Source organism: Schistocerca piceifrons, chromosome 3 (genome assembly GCF_021461385.2).
Source record: "Schistocerca piceifrons isolate TAMUIC-IGC-003096 chromosome 3, iqSchPice1.1, whole genome shotgun sequence".
Taxonomy (NCBI): Eukaryota; Metazoa; Arthropoda; class Insecta; order Orthoptera; family Acrididae; genus Schistocerca; species Schistocerca piceifrons.
Window position 1 is genome coordinate 494,285,659 of NC_060140.1, and position 22,011 is coordinate 494,307,669.

General features: G+C 43.0%; 1 protein-coding gene across 1 annotated transcript in view; it reads left to right on the forward strand.

The window, feature by feature from the left end:
* LOC124790100 (DIS3-like exonuclease 2) overlaps positions 1–22,011 on the forward strand; it is a 227,914-nt gene that overhangs the window by 191,277 nt on the left and 14,626 nt on the right. The window contains exons 13-14 of the mRNA XM_047257666.1: positions 4,104–4,294; positions 4,444–4,636. Coding sequence (XP_047113622.1) covers positions 4,104–4,294; positions 4,444–4,636 — 384 coding nt within the window. The remainder of the gene's footprint in view (positions 1–4,103; positions 4,295–4,443; positions 4,637–22,011) is intronic.

Consider the following 22,011-nt stretch of genomic DNA (forward strand, 5'->3'; position numbering starts at 1 on the left):
TTGAGGAAACCAAGATGCTATACCATTAACCAAGCCGGGAGGACCAACACACAGTGTGGCTTCCATTTCTGTGGCGAAAAAACTAGTAAGAGAGCTAGATTCCTAAACTGGCAAGAAATCAGACCAGTCTTACATCCACACAGGAAAATTCAAGAAATGTTGCAGCACATTAAAGGAAATTTTGGCCTGATAGTACCATGGATTTATAATATTCCTTGCAGATGTGGCAAATGTTATGTGAGACAGTCTATACAGGTTGTTGCTGATTGCTGTGCTGAGTATCAGCATTACCTTCAATACAGAAATTTCAAAAAATCAGCAATGGCTGAAAACAGTCTGTTAAATAAATACAAGATTTTGTTCGAACAAATGAGAATACTCATTCACACATCGTACTATGGGGCTCTGTGGTTGGGATTACAGTTGAAATTAGACTGTGTGAAAACAATTGTAATAGAAGCACTGCCTATGAACTTAGCATTGTATGTAAGCATTCACTTGATGAAGAAAGAGGACAGAAGACAACTTATTGTAGTTTGCCACATAGTGCTTGTGATGGCACTGAAAGCTACGTTGGATAGAGAGCACAAACATGATCTACGGACATAGAGGATGCCACCTCAGTATGCACAATTTCTCTCGTATCATGATGTAATCCGCCAATCAGATGCCATCCTCTGGGCATAAGAGTGGGAGCATCACCTGTTTCACAACAGTGAGTCTTAGCCCCTCATGACAACAATGGAGGAAATTGTCAAAAGATTGGGACACACCAAGTAAACCAAGCACTTTTTATCTGAAGTTATTAGATTGTTGGTGGTAACTGACAACAGTGGAATTCTAAGTTCAGTTGTATGTCTATCACAAATAATCTCAAAATCAAAATTCACCTGTCATATGCCATCCCAGAAGCACAGTGTCTGTCTGAGGCCAGGGTCAGTGAAGGCAGTGGCTCTGGCTCTGGCTGTGGCTGTTGGTGTCTAATTATGGCACCGCTGTGGTGATCACTTTGGTTGGAACTGATGCTTTTTGGCCGGGCAGCCGCTTACGTACAAGTTTGGTGAATCGATACTTGTTCAGTGTTACTATGGACGCATGATTAGTGGAGACAAGTAGTTCCACATATAGTGCTGCCTGTAGGGTGCACAAGTGCTGGAATGTCAAAGCTAGTACCACACATTTCCGTTGTGTCTCCCAGAATCTAACTTGGAAATAGACAGGTGTTGTTTCGGTCTGCCATGGTACTGATTTACAATCCAGCCTGTGTTGTGAAGTGTCCAGAGCTGTAAGATAAGGCAACTCACCAGTTGTGTCCATATTGCAGATAGACAGAATTATAGGATAAAGCAGACAGCATATCCAAATCTGTCTGGAAGTATGCTTGATTTATTCACTGGTGGCAAAGCTGTTGTAAAGGTAATCCTATGATTTCAACACAATATTATAATATTCTGTAAGAAACACCATCATAGCTAACTGAATTTTTACTTTTTAGTGATATGCTGAAATTTTTAATCTCCTTTAGGATTGTAATTTTGCAACTAATTTATGTTGTTGCTGCATCTACTGTCTGCTCAATTAAAGCTAATGCATTTAGTCATTTGTTAGTGGGGGCAATATTTGTTGCCACTATGCATAAGTAATTATTATATTTAATGGCCAGTGATTTGAAACTGTCACCATTTGTGCAACTTCTATATTCTGGGTTCTCGGCTTCATTTGAATCACTACTTTTTTTTTGTTTCATTTGTAATAATACTGCAGATAGATTTTGCCTTATCTTTGTGTGTCTGCTGCAGAGATAAAATTCATTCTGGGAATGATCTCTGTATTTATTAATAACTGCCTTCATTTTAGGAATGCTCATCCCACAAGATACACAGGAGAACTTTTGTGAAGTTTGGAAAGTAAGAATGAGGTACTGGCAGATGTAAAATGATGAGAATAGGTCATGAGTCATACATGGGTGGTAATTTGGTGGAGCATTTGCTTGCAGGGGGCAAAGGCTCCAGGTTTGAGTTTTGGTCTAATGTACGGGTTTAACTTGGCAGGAAGTTTTGAGATTTGATATTGATAGCTTTGACCAAACTGCAGTACTGTTTATTTGCTAGTTCCTGCTTCAACTGCAATTATATTTAATCTGCAGTTCTATCTTTTGTATTATTTGTCATAACAAGGCCTAGGGAACACATTGGAAATCATTAGGATGGGATTGATACTGTTTTGAGCAGTCTGGCAGTCATACATTTGAGTAATCTCGTACTTGAAGCATAAGGTGCGAACAGTGCTGTGTATGACATGACTGGGTGTGGGGTGATGCATCATCAACCACTCTCCTGCATGAACATTCCATGCAAACATTTTTTCTACTCTCTTGATAGTTGTACACAACTATTCAGTCTTCAAAGTGTGGGTGTGAGATTTCAGTGAAGTGGTCAAAGCAAAGTAGAAAACAAGAATATCCACATCTAACTAAAGGTATTGTTTAACATTCTACATCATCTCTGTTGTCAAACAGTCCGGTATCATTGTTTGAAAATGTAATTAATGTCGTGTTTGACTTTGAAGTGCTTGAATGCAGAAGTGATGTTGAAAGTGAAAAAGTGTATTAGATGTGCATATTGTTCTGCTCCACTTTGCTTTGATCACTTCAATGAAGCCTCACACATGCACTCTGAAGACTGAATAGCTGTGGAACACTGTCAGGTTCATAGAAAAAGTCTGTTGTTCAGTTAGTGTAATTATTTTATGCAGAGGGAAATACAGCAATAAGTCACATCATTGAAATGTGTGAGCTTTTGGTCGTATTACATTGATATTTCCTTTCTTCACATTTCCAAAGTGCCTCGAGTCATCTCCCTTTGCAGGTGGGTGTCAATGAAATGTGTCATGGTCAACCTTGAGCTGGTGGTCATTTTTGCGTAGGCACAAGTAGAAAGTAGAAAACAAGAATATACAAATCTAACTAAGGGCATTTTTAACATTCTACATCATCTCTGTTGTCACAGTCCAGTATCATTGTTTGGCTCTTGTTGTAAGGCACATAGTTTTGCATCCAAGTGGTTCCTACAACTGCTTTTAGGATGAGTGATTTGTATTCAGAGTGCAATTTCATGTAGTTCTTGAGTGTTCAAGGTCATGCACTTTCCTTGTTGGAAATCAGAGCAGTTGTTTATGGGTGGTGGTATACAGACAAAACAATGGAAAGCTGGCAACAGTTTAATATCAGTAGGATGTGACGTAACACAGATATCTTATATATAAAAAAATAAAGACATAGATGTAAATTTCAAAGGTAGATTTCAGAAATAGGGTTTGGTATTCCAAGTGTAGGCGCACGTGTTTGGTAGGAGAATCCCTACTGACTGTTTCAAATTAAATGCAGTAATATAGCATAGTTTTGCTCCAGTAAGAGAATGTGCGTTCTAGGCAATGTTGGTTTCACTTTGTAAATACCATCAAACAGTTGTGCAGAGATTCAGAGGACAATGTCCTCATTTAGATACCTCTGCAGGGATTATTAGTGAACGTGAAAATTTGTTGATAGTAAAAGAATGCTGATGTATAATGGGGTAAGTAAATTTGTGAGTTATTCTTGAATAACTTTTAACATTGTAGCAGTAGATGTATAGAGACATGTAATGAAAATGAGATATGTTCACATTATGTGGGGATTCAAACATATCAGATCTCTATAGCCAATGAGATGCCAGTGCCTATGAAACACCTTCGCAAAAGTTGGCAGTGGAGGTGCAGGTCACATTTTCCATTCATTCAGCTTCTTTCGAGTGGAGTCATAGACCCAAGAATATTGACGGAAAAGTTAGCAATCTGTATTATAATGTTGATTTGAGAAGTATGGGACGAGATCTATGTCGAAATATATTTTTTATTGCACTTTCTGCTTATCCATATTTTACTCAAAGTGTAAGAAACATGAGATAATGTTTGTATATTCTGTTTGGTATGAATTTATTGTTTTCTTCTTAACGTTTTCATCAGATCTTGGTTGAGTTTAGGTATATTTTAATCAGTGCATTATGCAGATTTTTTCAAATAAACTGCGATGCTGAATTCATTTATTTATGTACTTATTTTTACAGAGAGCGAAATATTTCTGCTCAGGTTTTGTCCAAGATGAAGATGACTATAACCATTATGCCTTGAATGTTGCTCGGTACACTCATTTTACCTCACCTATCAGGAGGTATGCTGATGTAATGGTGCACAGATTGCTTGGAGCCTCTCTAGGATACCATGACACTCCAAAGTGGACAAAAGAGTTTGTCCAAAGGTACTTCCTACTCAAGATAATATTTTGTTTATTGTTTTATACATAATTTACCAACATACACGAAAAACTGAGATAGCTTATTACAGATTAATGTACCTGAATGTTATTTGGACCTTTTATACAGGTATAAAAATATTATGCTTTTGCAGGATAGCATTGAATTGCAACAACAAGAAGTATGCTGCAAAATTAGCTGGAGAAGAAAGTGTAAAGTTATTTCTTTATCTGTATTTAAAAATCAATGGACCTCTTGAAGATGATGCTGTTGTTATAGACGTGAAAGACCATTCATTTGATGCTGTTGTATGTAGTAATGGACTCACTCAACGAGTTTATGTTGATGTAAGTTTCCAGTTATTGCTTTTTATTTTATTATTACTGGTTGGATTATTTTTATGCATACACATTACTATCAGTAGATCTAAGGCACTACTGTGGCATAAAAGTAAGTACTATTTTTTATTAGTATAACCAAAACTACAGAAAAATGTAATACATGTAAAACTTAAAAATAAGCCACAAAACATGTGAAAGTATTAGCACGCTAGTATAAAATGATAGTAAGTGTACATTTATAGATGTAATTAATTTCACAATTCCATATGAACTGTGTGTGCAGGGAACATTTTCATACAGTGACCCTAAACAAGTGATTTTTAAGCATAGTCTCCTCTAGTTTAGTGAGCATAGCAGGACGTGTGATTCATTTCAACTTAAGCAGGAGTTAGTCTAGCCATACAGTATTTTAATCCGCATTCAAGTCAGCAAAAGCGACACAAGTTTTCTGGCCTCTTTGGAAGCCCTTTTCAGTAGATAATTTAAAATTAGAGTTACAACCTGCTCACAAAAATTGTGATTTTAAAAAAATTTTATACCATTACAGAAGTATTAATGCCTAATGGTAGTAATTAGTCATCATATTGGTAAGTGAAAGTTTATAGGTTTGAGAAGCAAACTACCAAATTGTATGGCTAGACATTACCAAGTTCAGTATTGTAAACAGACATTGAGATACCTGTGAAAACTAACAAAGGAGCTCTGAAAGACAACTGAAGGAAGTGCTTAATTCTCTTGAACATCTGGTCCAAACTTCAGAGGATAATGACATATTTACACACATTACTGCATGCATGTGATTAGATTTAGTGTTTCTGATTCCTTAAAGTAACCCAAGGCAATGCCCAATGGTGTTAATTTCCTCCCTGTGCATTTCTAATCTGAAGAAGGGCAGTGTCTCTCTTACTTTAGCTACCAATAAAATAAAGTCCTTACAAAGTAAATAGGACACTGTGTAAATCTTGACAGTGGTCAAACAAGTAGTGGTGAATCTGTGTAAGGAAAACTAACTGTGCAAAATGGAAGAATGAATGGCTGTAATCAGAGGTCTTAAATTTTCTGCCATGGGCAGCTCTGGAAGTAATGCTGCAGAAAGAAGACGGTTGAAAATTAAAAAAAAAAAAAAAAAAAAAAAAACTGAATGTGGTTATATTATGTAGACTTCTCTTACTAGTGTCCATTGAGTATATTTCTGGATCATATTGATTGCCAGACCTGGTCAAAGTATTGAAGTAATTTTGATTCGTGTACTATCCACCCGTCTGTCTACACAGTGTGTCTCACCTAACTCTGCCACCTCAGATATCTCTGGAACAACAATAGATATTCAAAAAAGGTTTTTACCAGCATGAACATATGGCAGGGGCTTAGGAAACCAAATACTATGCAAAACTTTAAAACATAAGCAAATACTATTTCCAATACAAACTTGTGTATTTTTAAATGGACACCCCATATTATTTTGTATGCAATCAATAGCATGAAAAATCACAAAAATAATGGTGTTGGTTGCATCGCAATACGTCAGCTACATCCCTTGAAATTGCGAAGCGAAGTTGACGCTTGAAATAAATCAAGTGCACAGCTAGTGCATGTCCTGGGACTCGAGCATGCACTTCACACTGCTTGTGTCAGGGGATCACACAATGGGAAGGTATGCACAATCCACAGAAATAAACAAGTGACACGTCCAATGCAAAGTTACATTTTTCAAATTATAAATGTATGTTTATTCTAGCGAAATGACAACTAGAGCTGCAATTATGGATAACACACTTGAATTCACTTTGCTAAACACATTTAATAGTGCCCTGTTGCCCACAGGAACTGTATTGTTGTGCATTACATCCAGCATAGAAAATGCACCCACATCTTGACCAATGAAATTGTGTCACATCAACTTATGTTCCCAGTGCCCTCTGTTCGCAGACAGGTAACAAGAGAGTGTTGCACAGATTGTAGAGTTTCTACAGATATTGCCGCTCATGCCGCAGTAATATGATGTTGCATATCCTCTACTGTCGTTGGGGGTTTTCGATACACTCTGTCTCTCACTGTGCCCCAGAGAAAGAAGTCTAATGCCGTCAAGTCGGGGGACCATGCTGACCATCGCACAGTACCTCCCCACCCCATCCACCTATTTGGAAATGTCACATCTAGAACGTCGCTGGCAACTTTTTCTTTGTGTGTGGAACATCCGTGATGTTGGAATCACATTGATAGACAAGTTTCCAATCCTAGATCCCCCATGAGGAGCACTAGTGTGTGTTGAAGAAATGATGCATATCACTGTCCATTCAATGTTCCACCAGTAAAACACAGTTAGCAATGATACTGCACCAAACATTGACACTCCATTGTCATTGATGAGCAACTTGGCAAATCCAGTGGGTATTTTGCAAGGATCAGTAGTGCAAGTTCCGCAGATTCGCATTACTATGATTTGTAAATGAAGCCTCGTCCATAAACAGTGTTTTGCTTAGGAATACTGGATTACCTTGCCATGGCTGAAGTGCAAAATGACAGAATGCAATGTGGGAATCAAAGTCATTCCTGTACAGTTGTTGGTGCAGTGAGATATAGAACGGATGAAACCGATGCCAATGCAAGATTCTGCACACACTACTGTGGCTTATTCCTACACCTTGTGCAATTTCTCATACACCCACCTGAGAATTGTATGCTACAACAGCCAGAACAGCTGTTTTGTTTCCATTGCCATTCGCTGGTGTTGTAGGTCAATGTTTTGTGGGAGCCCAGCTTCCTGTTTCCGTGAGTGTCTTGCAGATGTTGCCAATGGTTCGACGTGACGGACACCGCTGATCTGGGTAGCGTTCGGCATACAGTGTCACAGCTGCAGTTGCATTTCTGTGACGTTTGCCATAAATTAAAATAAGGTATAGTTTTTCTTCATTACTGAAGGCCGGTATATTGCTAGGTGATGGCAGATGTAACAAGCCACAAGAAAACAGGTTTTAATGTGGCAACATATGTGAATTACATTACAGTTTGAGAGCAGTTCAGGAGACCAGACTAGGACACACTTGTACACTGAAGTTAGTGTGTGCTGTGGTGATATTGGTATGTTTACGGCAGGATACAGGCACCAGTGTAAACAACCCCTGCTCCGAACACAGCACTACGTGGGATGCGTTACGTCAGAAACTGTGACGCCGTTGCTGTCCTTTACAAACCACATATTTCAGAACTTACGAGGTTTAGAAACGTGAAATCAAGTGTGTTACCACTAATTGCACCTCTAGTTGTCATTTCGCAACAATAAACATTATGCACAGGACATCCATCATTCTGATACCGCATTATTTGGCACATTGTAAGAGGTGGACCAGTTCAAGTAAGGTACAGCTCAAGAAGGGACTAAACTATCCCCCTTTAGGAGTGCCATCAATGAAATGTGGGCCAATGATGTGCTGTCATACAATACCACACCATATGTTAACACTCCACTGACATAGTACGTCAATCATATCATGATTACCGCAGTGTGAAGTGCACGCTTGAGTCCCAGGACATGCGCTAGCTGTGCACTTCATTTATTTCAAGCGTCAACTTCCCTTCGCAATTTCTCTGGATGTAATTGACATATTGCGACGCAACCAACACCGTTATTTTTGTGATTTTTCATGCTATTGAGTGCATATGAAATAATAGGAGGTGTCTATTTAAAAATACGCAAGTTTGTATTGAAAATAGTATTTGTTTATATTTTAAAATTTCACCTGGCATTTGGTTTTCTGAGCCCCTGCCATACGTTCATGCTGGTGAAAACTGTTTTTGAATATCTGTTGTTGTTCTAGAGATATTTGAGGTGGCAGAGTTAGGTGAGACACCCTGTATAGTGAACCTAGGCTTTGCCAACAAAATTTCAGAGGCTGCTGAGGGCAGTTTCGGGTAACTTAGTACAGGTGGCCCATTATCTCTGGTGGCTCATTACAAACTAATTGCATATTGTTGGATGACAATGTGACTGTTGTTGTAGTCATGTTCTATGGCCATTGCAGTCACCAAATATGACACCAATGGACTTCTTCTTGTAGAGGCATATGAAGAGCTTGGATTAAGAGACTCTGATTGATATGCAAATAGACCTAGTTGCTAGGATTGTTGCAGCTGTGAAAATAGTATGCCAAACTCTCGGGATTCTGTTGTGATCTTGGTGGGCAAAATTTTGAACAACACCTGTATGAGTTTGTGCTTTACTGTACACCAACAGAACAGGTTAAACACATTGTGACAAAGTGTAGGCGTTTCATTTGAGGGTTTTGCATTACGTGATCTGTGCAAATATGTTGCACTGATAGGTAATATAGTAATGGAGATATAAGTTAATGCAAGTTTATTCCACCCAGTTAACTGTGCGGTCTAACGCCCTGCTTTCCAGGTGGGAAGGCATGCCGGTCCCCAGCATGAATCCACCCGGCGGATTAGTGTCGAGGTCCGGTGTGCACGGCCAGTCTGTGGATGGTTTTTAACACGGTTTTCCATCTGTCTTGGCAAATGTGGGCTGGTTCCCCTTATTCTGCCTCAGTTACGATATGTTGGCAATTGCTGCGCAAACACTTTCTCCATGTATGCGTTCACCATAATTACTCTACTGCGCATACATCGGGGTTTCACTCTTCTGGTGTGAGACGTTCCTGGAGGTGGTCCACTGGGGGTCGAATCCCACAATAACCCTGGGTTCAGTGTGGGGCGGTTAATAAAAGGTATTATATTCTGAATAGTAATAACAGATATTAGATTCATTGTGAAAAATCTATGTCATTACATATAATTGTAAACCATATAAAAGTCAGATATTGTCTTTGTCAAATTTTATTTTTCATTTTTATTTATTTATTTGGGGAGGGGGGGGGGGGGGGGTTTGAGGTGTCTCTAGCATAAACATAAATATCAGTGAATGTGCAAACTTGTGAAAAAGCCACATGTAACTGTTTTAGAGAGAGAAAAACAGGTCCTGGTAAATACAGTTCTTCCCTTTGAAGCATCTGACCTTGTGCTTTATTGATGATCAGTAGTGAAGGCTACTTTTAGTGGGAATTGTTTTCTTATTATTTGGAAGGGCATGATTGGATCAAAAATTGAGATGTTAATGTGGGGTATGAGCACAGTCCTATTGAAGTCTGTGAATTTAGCAGTGATGATGATCTCAGCTGAGTGAGTTATCACTAATCTTGCACCATTAATTAAGTCATGATTAGCATTAAGATGTCTAAATAACATAATAATAGCTTTTTTTCCTAAGAACAATTGATGAGGTGATAAATCGGACGGATTTAGTGTGTTTATGAATTCTATTGAGTATTGCTTATTGCTTAAAGTTGGCCAGAACCAGAACTGAGGTAAACTTTTGCATCTCCAGGTAATAAATTGGAAATGACATATTCATTAAGTGTTGTTCAATCATCATGTTTCAGACATAGAATCACCATCAAATAGAATAGCGAAACATTTTGTTCATTGCTTTATGTGACGTTGAATACTGTGGTAATAAAATTATCTTTATTACTATAAGTGATTAGGAATTTTTATCAATCGAATGAAGTAATCTGATTTTCTGAATCATCATTAGCTACTTTCAGTAACCATTATGTGAAATGGGATCAGCGTTTGCACTCGCATTTAGAGTCCACTGATGAATTTTAACATGAGACTACAATGGTGATGGCTTAACTGTAGTTTCGACAATGGCAGGTCTAATGATGGTTAATACTTGATGGAAATTTCCACAAACCAGAATTATTTTGCCACCATAAGGGTGATAATTCTTCATGATGTCCCTTAAAAGTCGATCGACAATGTTTAGAGTGTTCGTGGGAACAATTGAAATCTTGTCTCAAATGTTGAGGTCTAAGCCACTCGAAGTTGTGTATCATTGGTGTGACTGTGAGTTGATGAGGCTGAAGTATTTAAGGTGGGTACAGGTTTTTGAAAATTGAATATGCTTTGCCCTGGTAGGAAATTGGCAGCAATGCCAGCCCATGCAACTGTTAAAATAATCTTATTTTCACCTAGTAAAATGTGACAAAATTTTGTCAACAAATATTGCACAAGAGCCCCCTAGTCCATCAGTGAACTAACAACTGGGCATCTTATTTCTTACTGAATGCAAGACTTCCTCAGCTATTGCTTTTGTTCTTTGTTTAGCTTTTTATAAGCTGTCTTTGCCGCTCATACGTTCTTTTTCTGCATTGTTGGCTTCTGTTTTGTGTTGTACAACGGTTGCAACAACGATCAGCCAGTTGAAATGTTAGCAAGGTTTGCCATGATATTTAAAAATGTTCTCCAATTTTAGCAGTGTGAAGCTGCAGGGAACGGTACTTGCCTGTGATGATGAACATTGATGTAATTCAGGTCATTCGCGCAGTACACAACACTTGCTCAAAGAAAGAAAACAACTCCAGCTGCTGTAAAGTTAGATTTTCAATAGATGGTGCCTTCTAAATAATTTACATTGATGTTTGTGACCAAAACTGTATACTTGCATAAAGAATCGAAACAACTGCAACAGCTTTCATGCATGTTAATTAAATGAATTGTCAATAGATGACACCTTCTATGTTGTTTGTATACAAATATTATCAAAATAAAGATTTTTAACAAAAATAAGAACTTCAAAATATTCTCATACTTTTTGTCAGTGGTGAATGAAATGTAGTGAATGATGATCTTAATCATTAATTTTTGTTAAGTAATACAGGATCGTCGTGTATCGACAAATAAACAACTTTGAGAAATCGTACACTGAGGTGACAAAAGTCATGGGATTGAAGCAAATATGAGTGCCTCTGTTAACAGCACACCACCACCTTCAGTGCCTCTCCGCAGCTCATGACCATATCGATTTGATCCTAGATGACTGGAAAACCTTATCTTGGTCAGATGAGTCCTGATTGCAGGTGATAAGAGTGGATGGTAGGGTTCGAGTGTGGTGCAGAGCTCATGAAGCCATGGACCTAAGTTGTCAACAAGACACGGTGCAAGCTGGTGGTGTCTCAATAATGGTGTGGGCTATGTGTACATGGAATGGACTGGGTCCTCTTGCCAAACTGAGCCGACCATTGACTGGAAATGGTTATTCTTGGAATTCATGCTCCTGAATGACGATTGAATTTGTACGGATGAGAATGCACCATGTTACCTTGCCACAGTTGTTCGCAATTGGTTTGAAGAACTTTCTAGACAATTCTAGCGAATGATTTGGCCACCCCCATCACCTGACATGAGTCCTATCAAACAGACAAACAGAGAAAAAGAAAGAGATAAAAAGAAAAAACTGTATGGAATGTTGGAGATACTTTTGCTGTTAAAATGCTATAATTTGGGGGATTTCTCATCTATCAGTTGGTGTGGTTGTACTGAAAGTTGCAGTAACTCAGATTACCCACTGAACATTTAGTTGTTGTATTCTAAGATATATTCAGTTTTTTACTTTTTTCTTTCTTTCTTTCCAAACTCTTTGTGGGTGACATTAAATTACACTTTTTTTTTCCTCCTCAATTACAGCATGCAAGACTTTCATTAAAATTTTGAATTTCGTTTCCTTGCTAACACCTTAATAAAAGCTGTAAATTTTATTAAATAGCCCACATAATTCATGTTATCTGTGAGTTAAATTACAGTGGCAGCATACAGTTTTCTTGCAACCAAAATGAAACATAGATTGGTGAATATTGCTTACATCTCAGGCACACTGACAGGACTGATAATCCTGTAGTTCCTCACCAAAACAACAAACCAATCAGGCACACTGACCTGAGATCCGAAGTTGATGTGAAACTTCTTATAACTTTACCTACAACATTTGCCTCAACTATTCCTTACAAATGAATGATAAATATTTTATAGTCCAAGATGTCACTTTCATGCTAATCAACAAATATACAACTGATCCATTTCAGGTGCAATCTGGCTACTCTATTCTAATCCCAAAGCTACACAACTCTTCACATATCCACTCTACTAAGGCAAGAAAAAGTGCTGTTGCTTGTTAAACTTTATCACAAAACCAGTAAACGGCGGTTTCTCTGTGAACAAGCATCAGTTGTGGTCAGTAGGTAGAATGTGACTGTTAATTTCATTAAACAGGCCAAGCAACAGTGTTTTTTCTTTTTCTTTTATAATAATGCCAGATTTGGTTGCTTATGCGTAGTACAGTTTCCTTTTAATGGCCATCTCCAGTATATTTCTCTTAGTTCCGTGCAGTTCTTCCTAAGTCCAGTTTCTATTTGTTTCTTCTGGAAGTGTGTCAAAGACAAATACTTCGTTCAGCTTAGCAAGTTATCTTAATGTATGATGTATGAAATTTCTGATATTGTACACAGAGTTACTCATTGAAAAGCTGAGTTCTTCTTTTAGTCCAATGTTTGCCTAAAAATCTCCTGTCATCAGTGATCATAAGGCAGTGATAGCATCTATGACTATTGATATTACAAGGAGCATTAAGAAAGATAGGAAAATATTTTTGCTTACCAAGAGGATACAAATTAATAAGTATCTGAATAGGCAGCGTGAATATTCAGTTGAGAGGACAAAGATGTAGGGCACAAATAGAAACAGTTCAAAAGCTTTGTTCAATATGCCTTAGACAAGTGCGTTGTGAACGATATCTTAAGGAATGGGAATGACCCACCATGGTTTAATAACCCCATTACAAAAACGCTATGTAAACAAAGAGAGCTTAATCAGAGATTCAAGAGAAGTCAAAACCTAGCTGACAAACAGAAGCTGAACAAAGCAAAAATTAGCATAAGTAGAGCAATGAGAGATGCAATCAGTGACTTTAAAAGTAAAATTTGTGTAACCAATCTGACTAAAAATCCTAAGAGGTTTTGACCTTGCATAAAATCAATAAGTGGGTGAAAATCACCTATTCAGTCACTCAGGGACCATGCTAGCACTGAAATGAAAGATGACAGAGGGAAAACAAAATGCTGAATTCAGTCTTCTGAAACATAGGCAGCCAGCTGTGTATGGGGATAATGCCATTTGATAGAACATGGCAAGATTTTCTCATTTTAAGGAGGATTGTTTTGACATTAGTGTCTCTCCAGATTCAGGAAGCTTTCAGGGTTTGATGAAGATCATTTAAATGCATTAATACAGAATGATCCCCATCATTGTACTCAAGAACTGACAAATGTGATGAACCATGTTCATCCCACCATCATGCGACATTTGCATACAATGGGTTCTGTTCAAAAATCAGGAGTGTGCTGAAAGTTAAATTCACAAAATTCAGTTGGTGGTTATATATGCAGATCTGCATGCTTATCATCAGTTGGCTCTGAACAGCACTGACCATTACTGTCCTGAATCATTACTGTTGACAAGAAATTGTGTCTTTATCATAATATATGGAAAAGAAAGGAATGGTTTAGCCCAAGCAGCAACTCCCCATACAAGGGGCTGCACGCATCCACAAAATCTAACATTTATTGTTAACAAATGAGACATCTTGCAGATGAAATCCAATAACAGCCAGGAAGACTGAGTGAAGTGATGATACTCCACGATAATGCCTGGCATTCTGCTGGTTTGACAAAAAACACTATACAGGAGTTGGGCTGAGGAGTCATTCTGCACCTACCTTATCCACCTCGTCTTGTGCCGTCAGATTTTCACCTTTTCTACTCTCTGTCAAACAGTCTTCAAGGAACTTCTGTCTTGGATGTAAATGCACTCTGAACATGACTTTATCTCAAAACTGCATGATTTCTACAGTCATGGAATCGAAAAGTTACCCCAGCTTTGGGAGACTGATGTAAATAGTGAAGGAGAATATGTCAAACAATGGAAAATCCAGGATGGAATAATAGCACTGTTACGAAAAAGATAGATTGCTACTCACAAGAAATGGAGATACTGAGCTGCAGACAGAGACAACAAAAATCCTGTTAAACAAGTAAGCCAGTGTACAAGACCCTAACCATTCAAGGATTGGTAAGTTTTACATTTTCGACAGAGAAGGTGTATTTTCACAAAGAAAAAAGCATTTTTTTAACTGAGAAATCTGGGAATTTTCTTTCCTTGTCTGCGTACACATCCTATATTACCCACAACCTACTGTCCTACATAAAAGATACCAACCATTTCCTCCACTGACTTTCCACAATTCCTGTTGCTTTACCACATCATGCCCCACTCGTCACTATTGACGGCACCTCCGTTTACACTAATGTTCCTAACACCCATGGCCTTGCCACTGTTGAACACTATCTTTCCCAATGCCCAACAGATTCCAAACCTACAAGTTCTTCCCTGGTCACCAGGACCAACTATATCCTCACCCACAAGTACTTCTCTGTTGAAGTAATCATTTACGAACAAATCTGGGATACTGAAGTGGGCATCCTCATTGACTATCCTATGCAAGCCTGTTCATGGAACATCTAGAGGAATCCTTTCCTAACCACCCAGGATCCCAAACCTCTCATCTGGTTCAGATTCATTGGTGACATCTTTGTGATCCAGATCAAGGGCAAAGACACTCTTTCCACAGTCCTCCAGAACCTCAACATCGCCTCCATTCACTTCACATGGTCCTCGTCATCCCAACAAGCCACTTTCCTCGATGTTGACTTACATCTCACAGGTGACTACATCAGTACCTCCAGCCACCAGGAATACCTCCAATTTGACAGCTGCCACCCATTCCATACCGGGATGTCTCTTCCATATACCCTAGCCACTTGTGGCTATTGCATCGTATTGATGAGAAGTTACTTTTGAAATATATCAAAGGCTTCACTGGGGCCTTCACAGACAGAAATTACCCACCCAACCTTGTACAGAACTAGATCTCCCATGCCTTATTTTTCCAGTCACCCACCACCTCCCAAAGTCTCACCATTTGGCTGGGATTTCAACTACTATTTGTCGTGCCTGGAAACGAGGAAGGCTGTACCCACTGTCTTTCTCACGCCTCCCACATCAGTATTTTGTCACCCACCGAAACTGCACAATATCTTCCTTCATACCTAGTCAACCCCTGCTCCTAACCCCTTGCCTCATGGCACCTGTAATAGACCTTGACACATGATCTGTTCCACACATCCTCCCATCGCCAAGTACTCCAGTCTTGTCAAGAGCATCACGTATCCCATCAAAGACAGGCTACCTGTGAAAGCAGTCATTTGAACAACAAGCTAAAACTGCAAGCACTGTCATGTGTTCTATGTTTGCATGAACACCAACAAGCTGTCTGTCTGCATGAGTGGCCACTGACAAAATGTGGCCAAGAAACAGCTGGACCACAAAGTTTCTGAGAATGTTGCTCAACACAATGTTCTTCACTTCAATGACTGCTTCACTGTCTGTGCGATATAGAACCTTTGTACCAACACTAGATTTTCTGAATTACACAGGTGGAAACTGACCCTGCAATATAACCTATGTTTCTATACCCTCCTGGCCTCAACCTTCGTTAGTCAGTGTCCTTCAACCACATGTCCCCTTCCCTGTGACCCACTACGCAGCCTTCTGTTCCACCAACACACCCACAGTCGTTTTACTTCTCTCCTTCTTGGCTCCCCCCAGCCTCCTCCTAACCTCCCTACTGCACCTGGCTGCCCTAAGCTCTCCCCTGTATGGCCCCACAAGCAATACTTTACCATCCGCCACCCCTTCCCTGCTATCACTCCCCATCCCCAATACCAATCCCAGCCTCCTCCATACCCCCACCGGCCAGACTGTGTCTCCCATTATGAACTGTAGCTCACAGTCTTGCCTTGGCAGACAGTGGTCATGTGAGTGTGAGTTGTGTTTGAGTGAAATAGTGTGTGTGTGTGTGTGTGTGTGTGTGTGTGTTTTCTAATTCAGATGCTTGGCTGAAAGCTTACTTGTTTAGCAGTCTTTTTGTTGTGTCTCTCTGTGACTCAACATCTTCTCCACTATTTGGTGAGGAACTATGTATCCTTTTAATAATATTGAAGGAGAACATATTGTTGTTGACTAGAGTATCTGTTATGTACATCTGGAGTGTTTATTAAACTGACGGAAAAGTGCTATGAACGTGTGCACCAACCTAATAATATGGCTCTCCTTTCAATCATTGTATGAACATTTAAAGGGCCATATTGAGATAAATGATCTTGGAATCGAAAAGCAACTGAAATCCCATGGTAGTGGAGAGACAACTGTTCCAGATGAGAAACCTGTGAGATTCTATACAGATTATGTGAAAGAACTTGCCACATACTAACAGTAGTTTTCATAGGTGCTGGTGCAATGAATGACACCTAGCGACTGAAAAAAAGTGCAGGCATTCCCATTTTCAAGAACTGTCATACGACAGATAGACTTAATTATAGGCCTGTACCACTGACATCAGTATGTTGTAGAATTATGTAACATGTGTTACACTCAAGTATTGTGATGTTTTTGGAGAAGAAAAATCTCCTCCATGTAAATCATCATCAATTCTGCAAACAGAAATTTTGCAAAATGCAGATTTCTCAGTTTCTCCATGAGATCCACAGTGCTGTAGACATCAGTGCTCAGGTTGATGTCAGAGGTTGATGCCATATTCTTAGACTACAGGAAGGCATTTGACACTCCCCTGCACTGCTGTGTAATGAGTATCAGACCAAACTTGACTGATTCAAGACCTTCTTGCAGCTAGAACTCATCATGTTGATCTTAATGGAAAAATATTGACAGGTAATATCAGGAGAACCCCAAACAAGTATGATAGGGCCATTACTGTGTATTATACACAAGGTGTGATCAAAAAGTAACAGGAACATTTGTTTTTCGTAAAGGATCTTTATTTATTCGTCAACATCAACTTTGTCCCCTTCAGATACAACACACTTGTGCCAGTGCATTTTCAAATCTTGGAAGCACTTCTGGAACACACTTTTCATTAAGGTGTTCTGCTTCTTTGGCATTTCTGTTTTTTATCTCCAGTGGTCACAAAATGGCATCTTTTCATGGTTCCCTTCAGTCTCAAGAATACAAAGAAGTTGCAGGGGGCTATGTCCGGTGAATAGGGTGGCTGAGGCAACATAATGGTTTTGTTTTTTCCCAAAACATTACAAGCAAGCATTGAGATGTGAGTGGGAGGATTATAGTGGCACAGTTTTCACAAGCGGTTGTGCCACAGTGCTAGTTGGTTTTTTTGGATTGCTTCACGCACATGGCACATAACTTCCAGATGATATTCCTTATTGACTGTTTGACCATAAGGAAGGAACTCATAATGCACTATTCCACTGTAATTGAAGAAATACAGTGAGCAGAACCTGTGTGTTTAATCAGTGTGTCGAATTTTTTTCAGTTTTGCCTGTTCAGGCAGTTTGTGTTGAGACAATGGGGCCTTGGTTTTGATGTCATACCTGTACACCCACATTTCCTAACATGTTATAATCTTCTTTAGAAGTTCTGGATTGTTGTCGACTTCATTCAGTAATTCAAGACTGATATCTGTATGATGTCAGTTTTGATCGGTGATTTTCCAGAAACATTTTCTTTACTTCTTTCACATTGTTGTCAGTAATTGATGTGCTAGGATGTCCAGAGGGGTCATTGTCATCAATGTTTTCTCAACACTGTTTGAAAAATTTATACCATTCATAAGCTCTTGTCTTACCCATAGTAGATTCACCAAAAGGCCACAGACAACTTTCAGAATTCAGTGCTCCAATTTTTCAATTAGAGAAGCAAAATTTAATGCAAATTCTTGTCCTTCTGCTCCATTCCCCCTTTGCCCTCTGTCCACCACCTCCTCCTCCTCTGCCCTCTGTCCACCACCTCCTCCTCCTCTGCCCTCTGTCCACCACCTCCTCCTCCTCTGCCCTCTGTCCACCACCTCCTCATCCTCTGCCCTCTGTCCACCACCTCCTCCTCCTCCTCTGCCCTCTGTCCACCACCTCCTCCTCCTCCTCTGCCCTCTGTCCACCACCTCCTCCTCCTCCTCTGCCCTCTGTCCACCACCTCCTCCTCCTCTGCCCTCTGTCCACCACCTCCTCCTCCTCTGCCCTCTGTCCACCACCTCCTCCTCCTCTGCCCTCTGTCCACCACCTCCTCCTCCTCTGCCCTCTCTCCACCTCCTCCTCCTCCTCCTCCTCTGCCCTCTCTCCACCACCACCTCCTCCTCCTCTGCCCTCTGTCCACCTCCACCTCCTCCTCCTCTGCCTTCTCTCCACCACCTCCTCATCCTCTGCCTTCTCTCCACCACCTCCTCCTCCTCTGCCCTCTGCCCACCTCCTCCTCCTCTGCCCTCTGCCCACCTCCTCCTCCTCTGCCCTCTGCCCACCTCCTCCTCCTCTGCCCTCTGTCCACCTCCACCTCCTCCTCCTCTGCCCTCTGTCCACCTCCACCTCCTCCTCCTCTGCCCTCTGTCCACCTCCACCTCCTCCTCCTCTGCCCTCTGTCCACCTCCTCCTCCTCTGCCCTCTGTCCACCTCCTCCTCCTCTCCTCCTCTCCTCCTCTGCCCTCTGTCCACCTCCTCCTCCTCTCCTCCTCTGCCCTCTGTCCACCTCCTCCTCCTCTCCTCCTCTGCCCTCTGTCCACCTCCTCCTCCTCTGCCCTCTCTCCACCACCTCCTCCTCCTCTGCCCTCTCTCCACCACCTCCTCCTCCTCTGCCTTCTCTCCACCACCTCCTCCTCCTCTGCCTTCTCTCCACCACCTCCTCCTCCTCTGCCCTCTGTCCACCACCACCTCCTCCTCCTCTGCCTTCTCTCCATCACCTCCTCCTCCTCTGCCCTCTGTCCACCTCCCCCTCCTCTGCCCTCTGTCCACCTCCCCCTCCTCTGCCCTCTGTCCACCTCCCCCTCCTCTGCCCTCTGTCCACCTCCCCCTCCTCTGCCCTCTGTCCACCTCCCCCTCCTCTGCCCTCTGTCCACTTCCCCCTCCTCTGCCCTCTGTCCACCTCCCCCTCCTCTGCCCTCTGTCCACCTCCCCCTCCTCCCCCTCCTCTGCCCTCTGTCCACCTCCCCCTCCTCTGCCCTCTGTCCACCTCCCCCTCCTCTGCCCTCTGTCCACCTCCCCCTCCTCTGCCCTCTGTCCACCTCCCCCTCCTCTGCCCTCTGTCCACCTCCCGCTCCTCTGCCCTCTGTCCACCTCCCGCTCCTCTGCCCTCTGTCCACCTCCCGCTCCTCTGCCCTCTGTCCACCTCCCGCTCCTCTGCCCTCTGTCCACCTCCCGCTCCTCTGCCCTCTGTCCACCTCCCGCTCCTCTGCCCTCTGTCCACCTCCCGCTCCTCTGCCCTCTGTCCACCTCCCGCTCCTCTGCCCTCTGTCCACCTCCCGCTCCCCTGAACCTCTGTCCGTCTCCTCCCCTGAACCTCTGTCCGTCTCCTCCCCTGAACCTCTGTCCGTCTCCTCCCCTGAACCTCTGTCCGTCTCCTCCCCTGAACCTCTGTCCGTCTCCTCCCCTGAACCTCTGTCCGTCTCCTCCCCTGAACCTCTGTCCGTCTCCTCCCCTGCCCCCTGCCCTCTGTCCGTCTCCTCCCCTGCCCCCTGCCCTCTGTCCGTCTCCTCCCCTGCCCCCTGCCCTCTGTCCGTCTCCTCCCCTGCCCCCTGCCCTCTGTCCGTCTCCTCCCCTGCCCCCTGCCCTCTGTCCGTCTCCTCCCCTGCCCCCTGCCCTCTGTCCGTCTCCTCCCCTGCCCCCTGCCCTCTGTCCGTCTCCTCCCCTGCCCCCTGCCCTCTGTCCGTCTCCTCCCCAGCCCCCTGCCCTCTGCCCGTCTCCTCCCCAGCCCCCTGCCCTCTGCCCGTCTCCTCCCCAGCCCCCTGCCCTCTGCCCGTCTCCTCCCCAGCCCCCTGCCCTCTGCCCGTCTCCTCCCCAGCCTCCTGCCCTCTGCCCGTCTCCTCCCCAGCCTCCTGCCCTCTGCCCGTCTCCTCCCCAGCCCCCTGCCCTCTGCCCGTCTCCTCCCCAGCCCCCTGCCCTCTGCCCGTCTCCTCCCCAGCCCCCTGCCCCCTGCCCCCTGCCCCCTGCCCCCTGCCCCCTGCCCCCTGCCCCCTGCCCCCTGCCCCCTGCCCCCTGCCCCCTGCCCCCTGCCCCCTGCCCCCTGCCCCCTGCCCCCTGCCCCCTGCCCCCTGCCCCCTGCCCCCTGCCCCCTGCCCCCTGCCCCCTGCCCCCTGCCCCCTGCCCCCAGCCCCCTGCCCCCTGCCCCCAGCCCCCTGCCCCCAGCCCCCTGCCCCCAGCCCCCTGCCCCCAGCCCCCTGCCCGTCTCCTCCCCTGCCCTCTGCCCTCCGCCCTCTGCCTGTCTCCTCCCCTGCCCTCTGCCTGTCTGCTCCCCTGCCCTCTGCCCGTCTCCTGCCCGTCTCCTCCTCTGCCCTCTGCCCGCCTCCTGCCCGTCTCCTCCTCTGCCCTCTGCCCGCCTCCTGCCCGTCTCCTCCTCTGCCCTCTGCCCGCCTCCTGCCCGTCTCCTCCTCTGCCCTCTGCCCGTCTCCTCCCCCGCCCCCCGCCCGTCTCCTCCACCGCCCCCCACCCCTCCCCCCTCTCTGTCCAACTCCTCCTCCCCCCTCTCTGTCCATTTTCTCCTCTTCCATCCCTCTCCCTGTCCATTTTCTCCTCTTCCCTCCCTCTCCCTGTCCATTTTCTCCTCTTCCCTCCCTCTCCCTGTCCATTTTCTCCTCTTCCCTCCCTCTCCCTGTCCATTTTCTCCTCTTCCCTTTCTCTGTTCCCCCCCCCTCCCTCCCCCCCCTCTGTCCATCTCCTCGCCCCTCACATTCATGTCCTTATCCTCTTTCCCCTTCTGCCTGTCAATCTCTTCGCCCTTCTCTCTCCACATTATCAACCCCACCATAGTATGAGTTTGCAGGTTCGTATTCCCACAGTATTTCTTTACGGATGGTAATATGTGTACCAAGTTAGGTTGAAATTGATCATGGAGTTTTTTACCTTTAGCACTGCCCACATAAGTACATGTGACCTATATTTCACATACATTTAATATATTTCATGTGTGTTTGTACACATATTTCACCTCTATCTCTAGTGAATTTAGTTCTATAGTTTCGTTTTCATGCAGCTCGATGTTGATGACGTCATAGCTCCTGAACTAAGCCTCATGCAATGATGTAATTGTGCAAGTACATTCAGTTGTATATGTGAATACTCTCTACAAAATGTGTCATGAATACAGTTAGTAGTAAAGAAGTAATCAATTAAAATGATATGCCTGATGCAACAGTTTTTAGTTCATGAACAGTGGAAATATAGTAAGCAATAAAGTTTATTCCTTTCATCATTTTGTTGTGATTGACAGTGAGAATAATTTTCAAAAAGGCTCGAAATTATGTGTAAGTTGGTTGCAAGTCGCTAAGTGCGCTCATTCTCAAATAATGGATGAATAAAGTCTGGGTATTCACTCATTGTGAGCTACACTTCTTTTTCACCCCCAAACCTATCCTT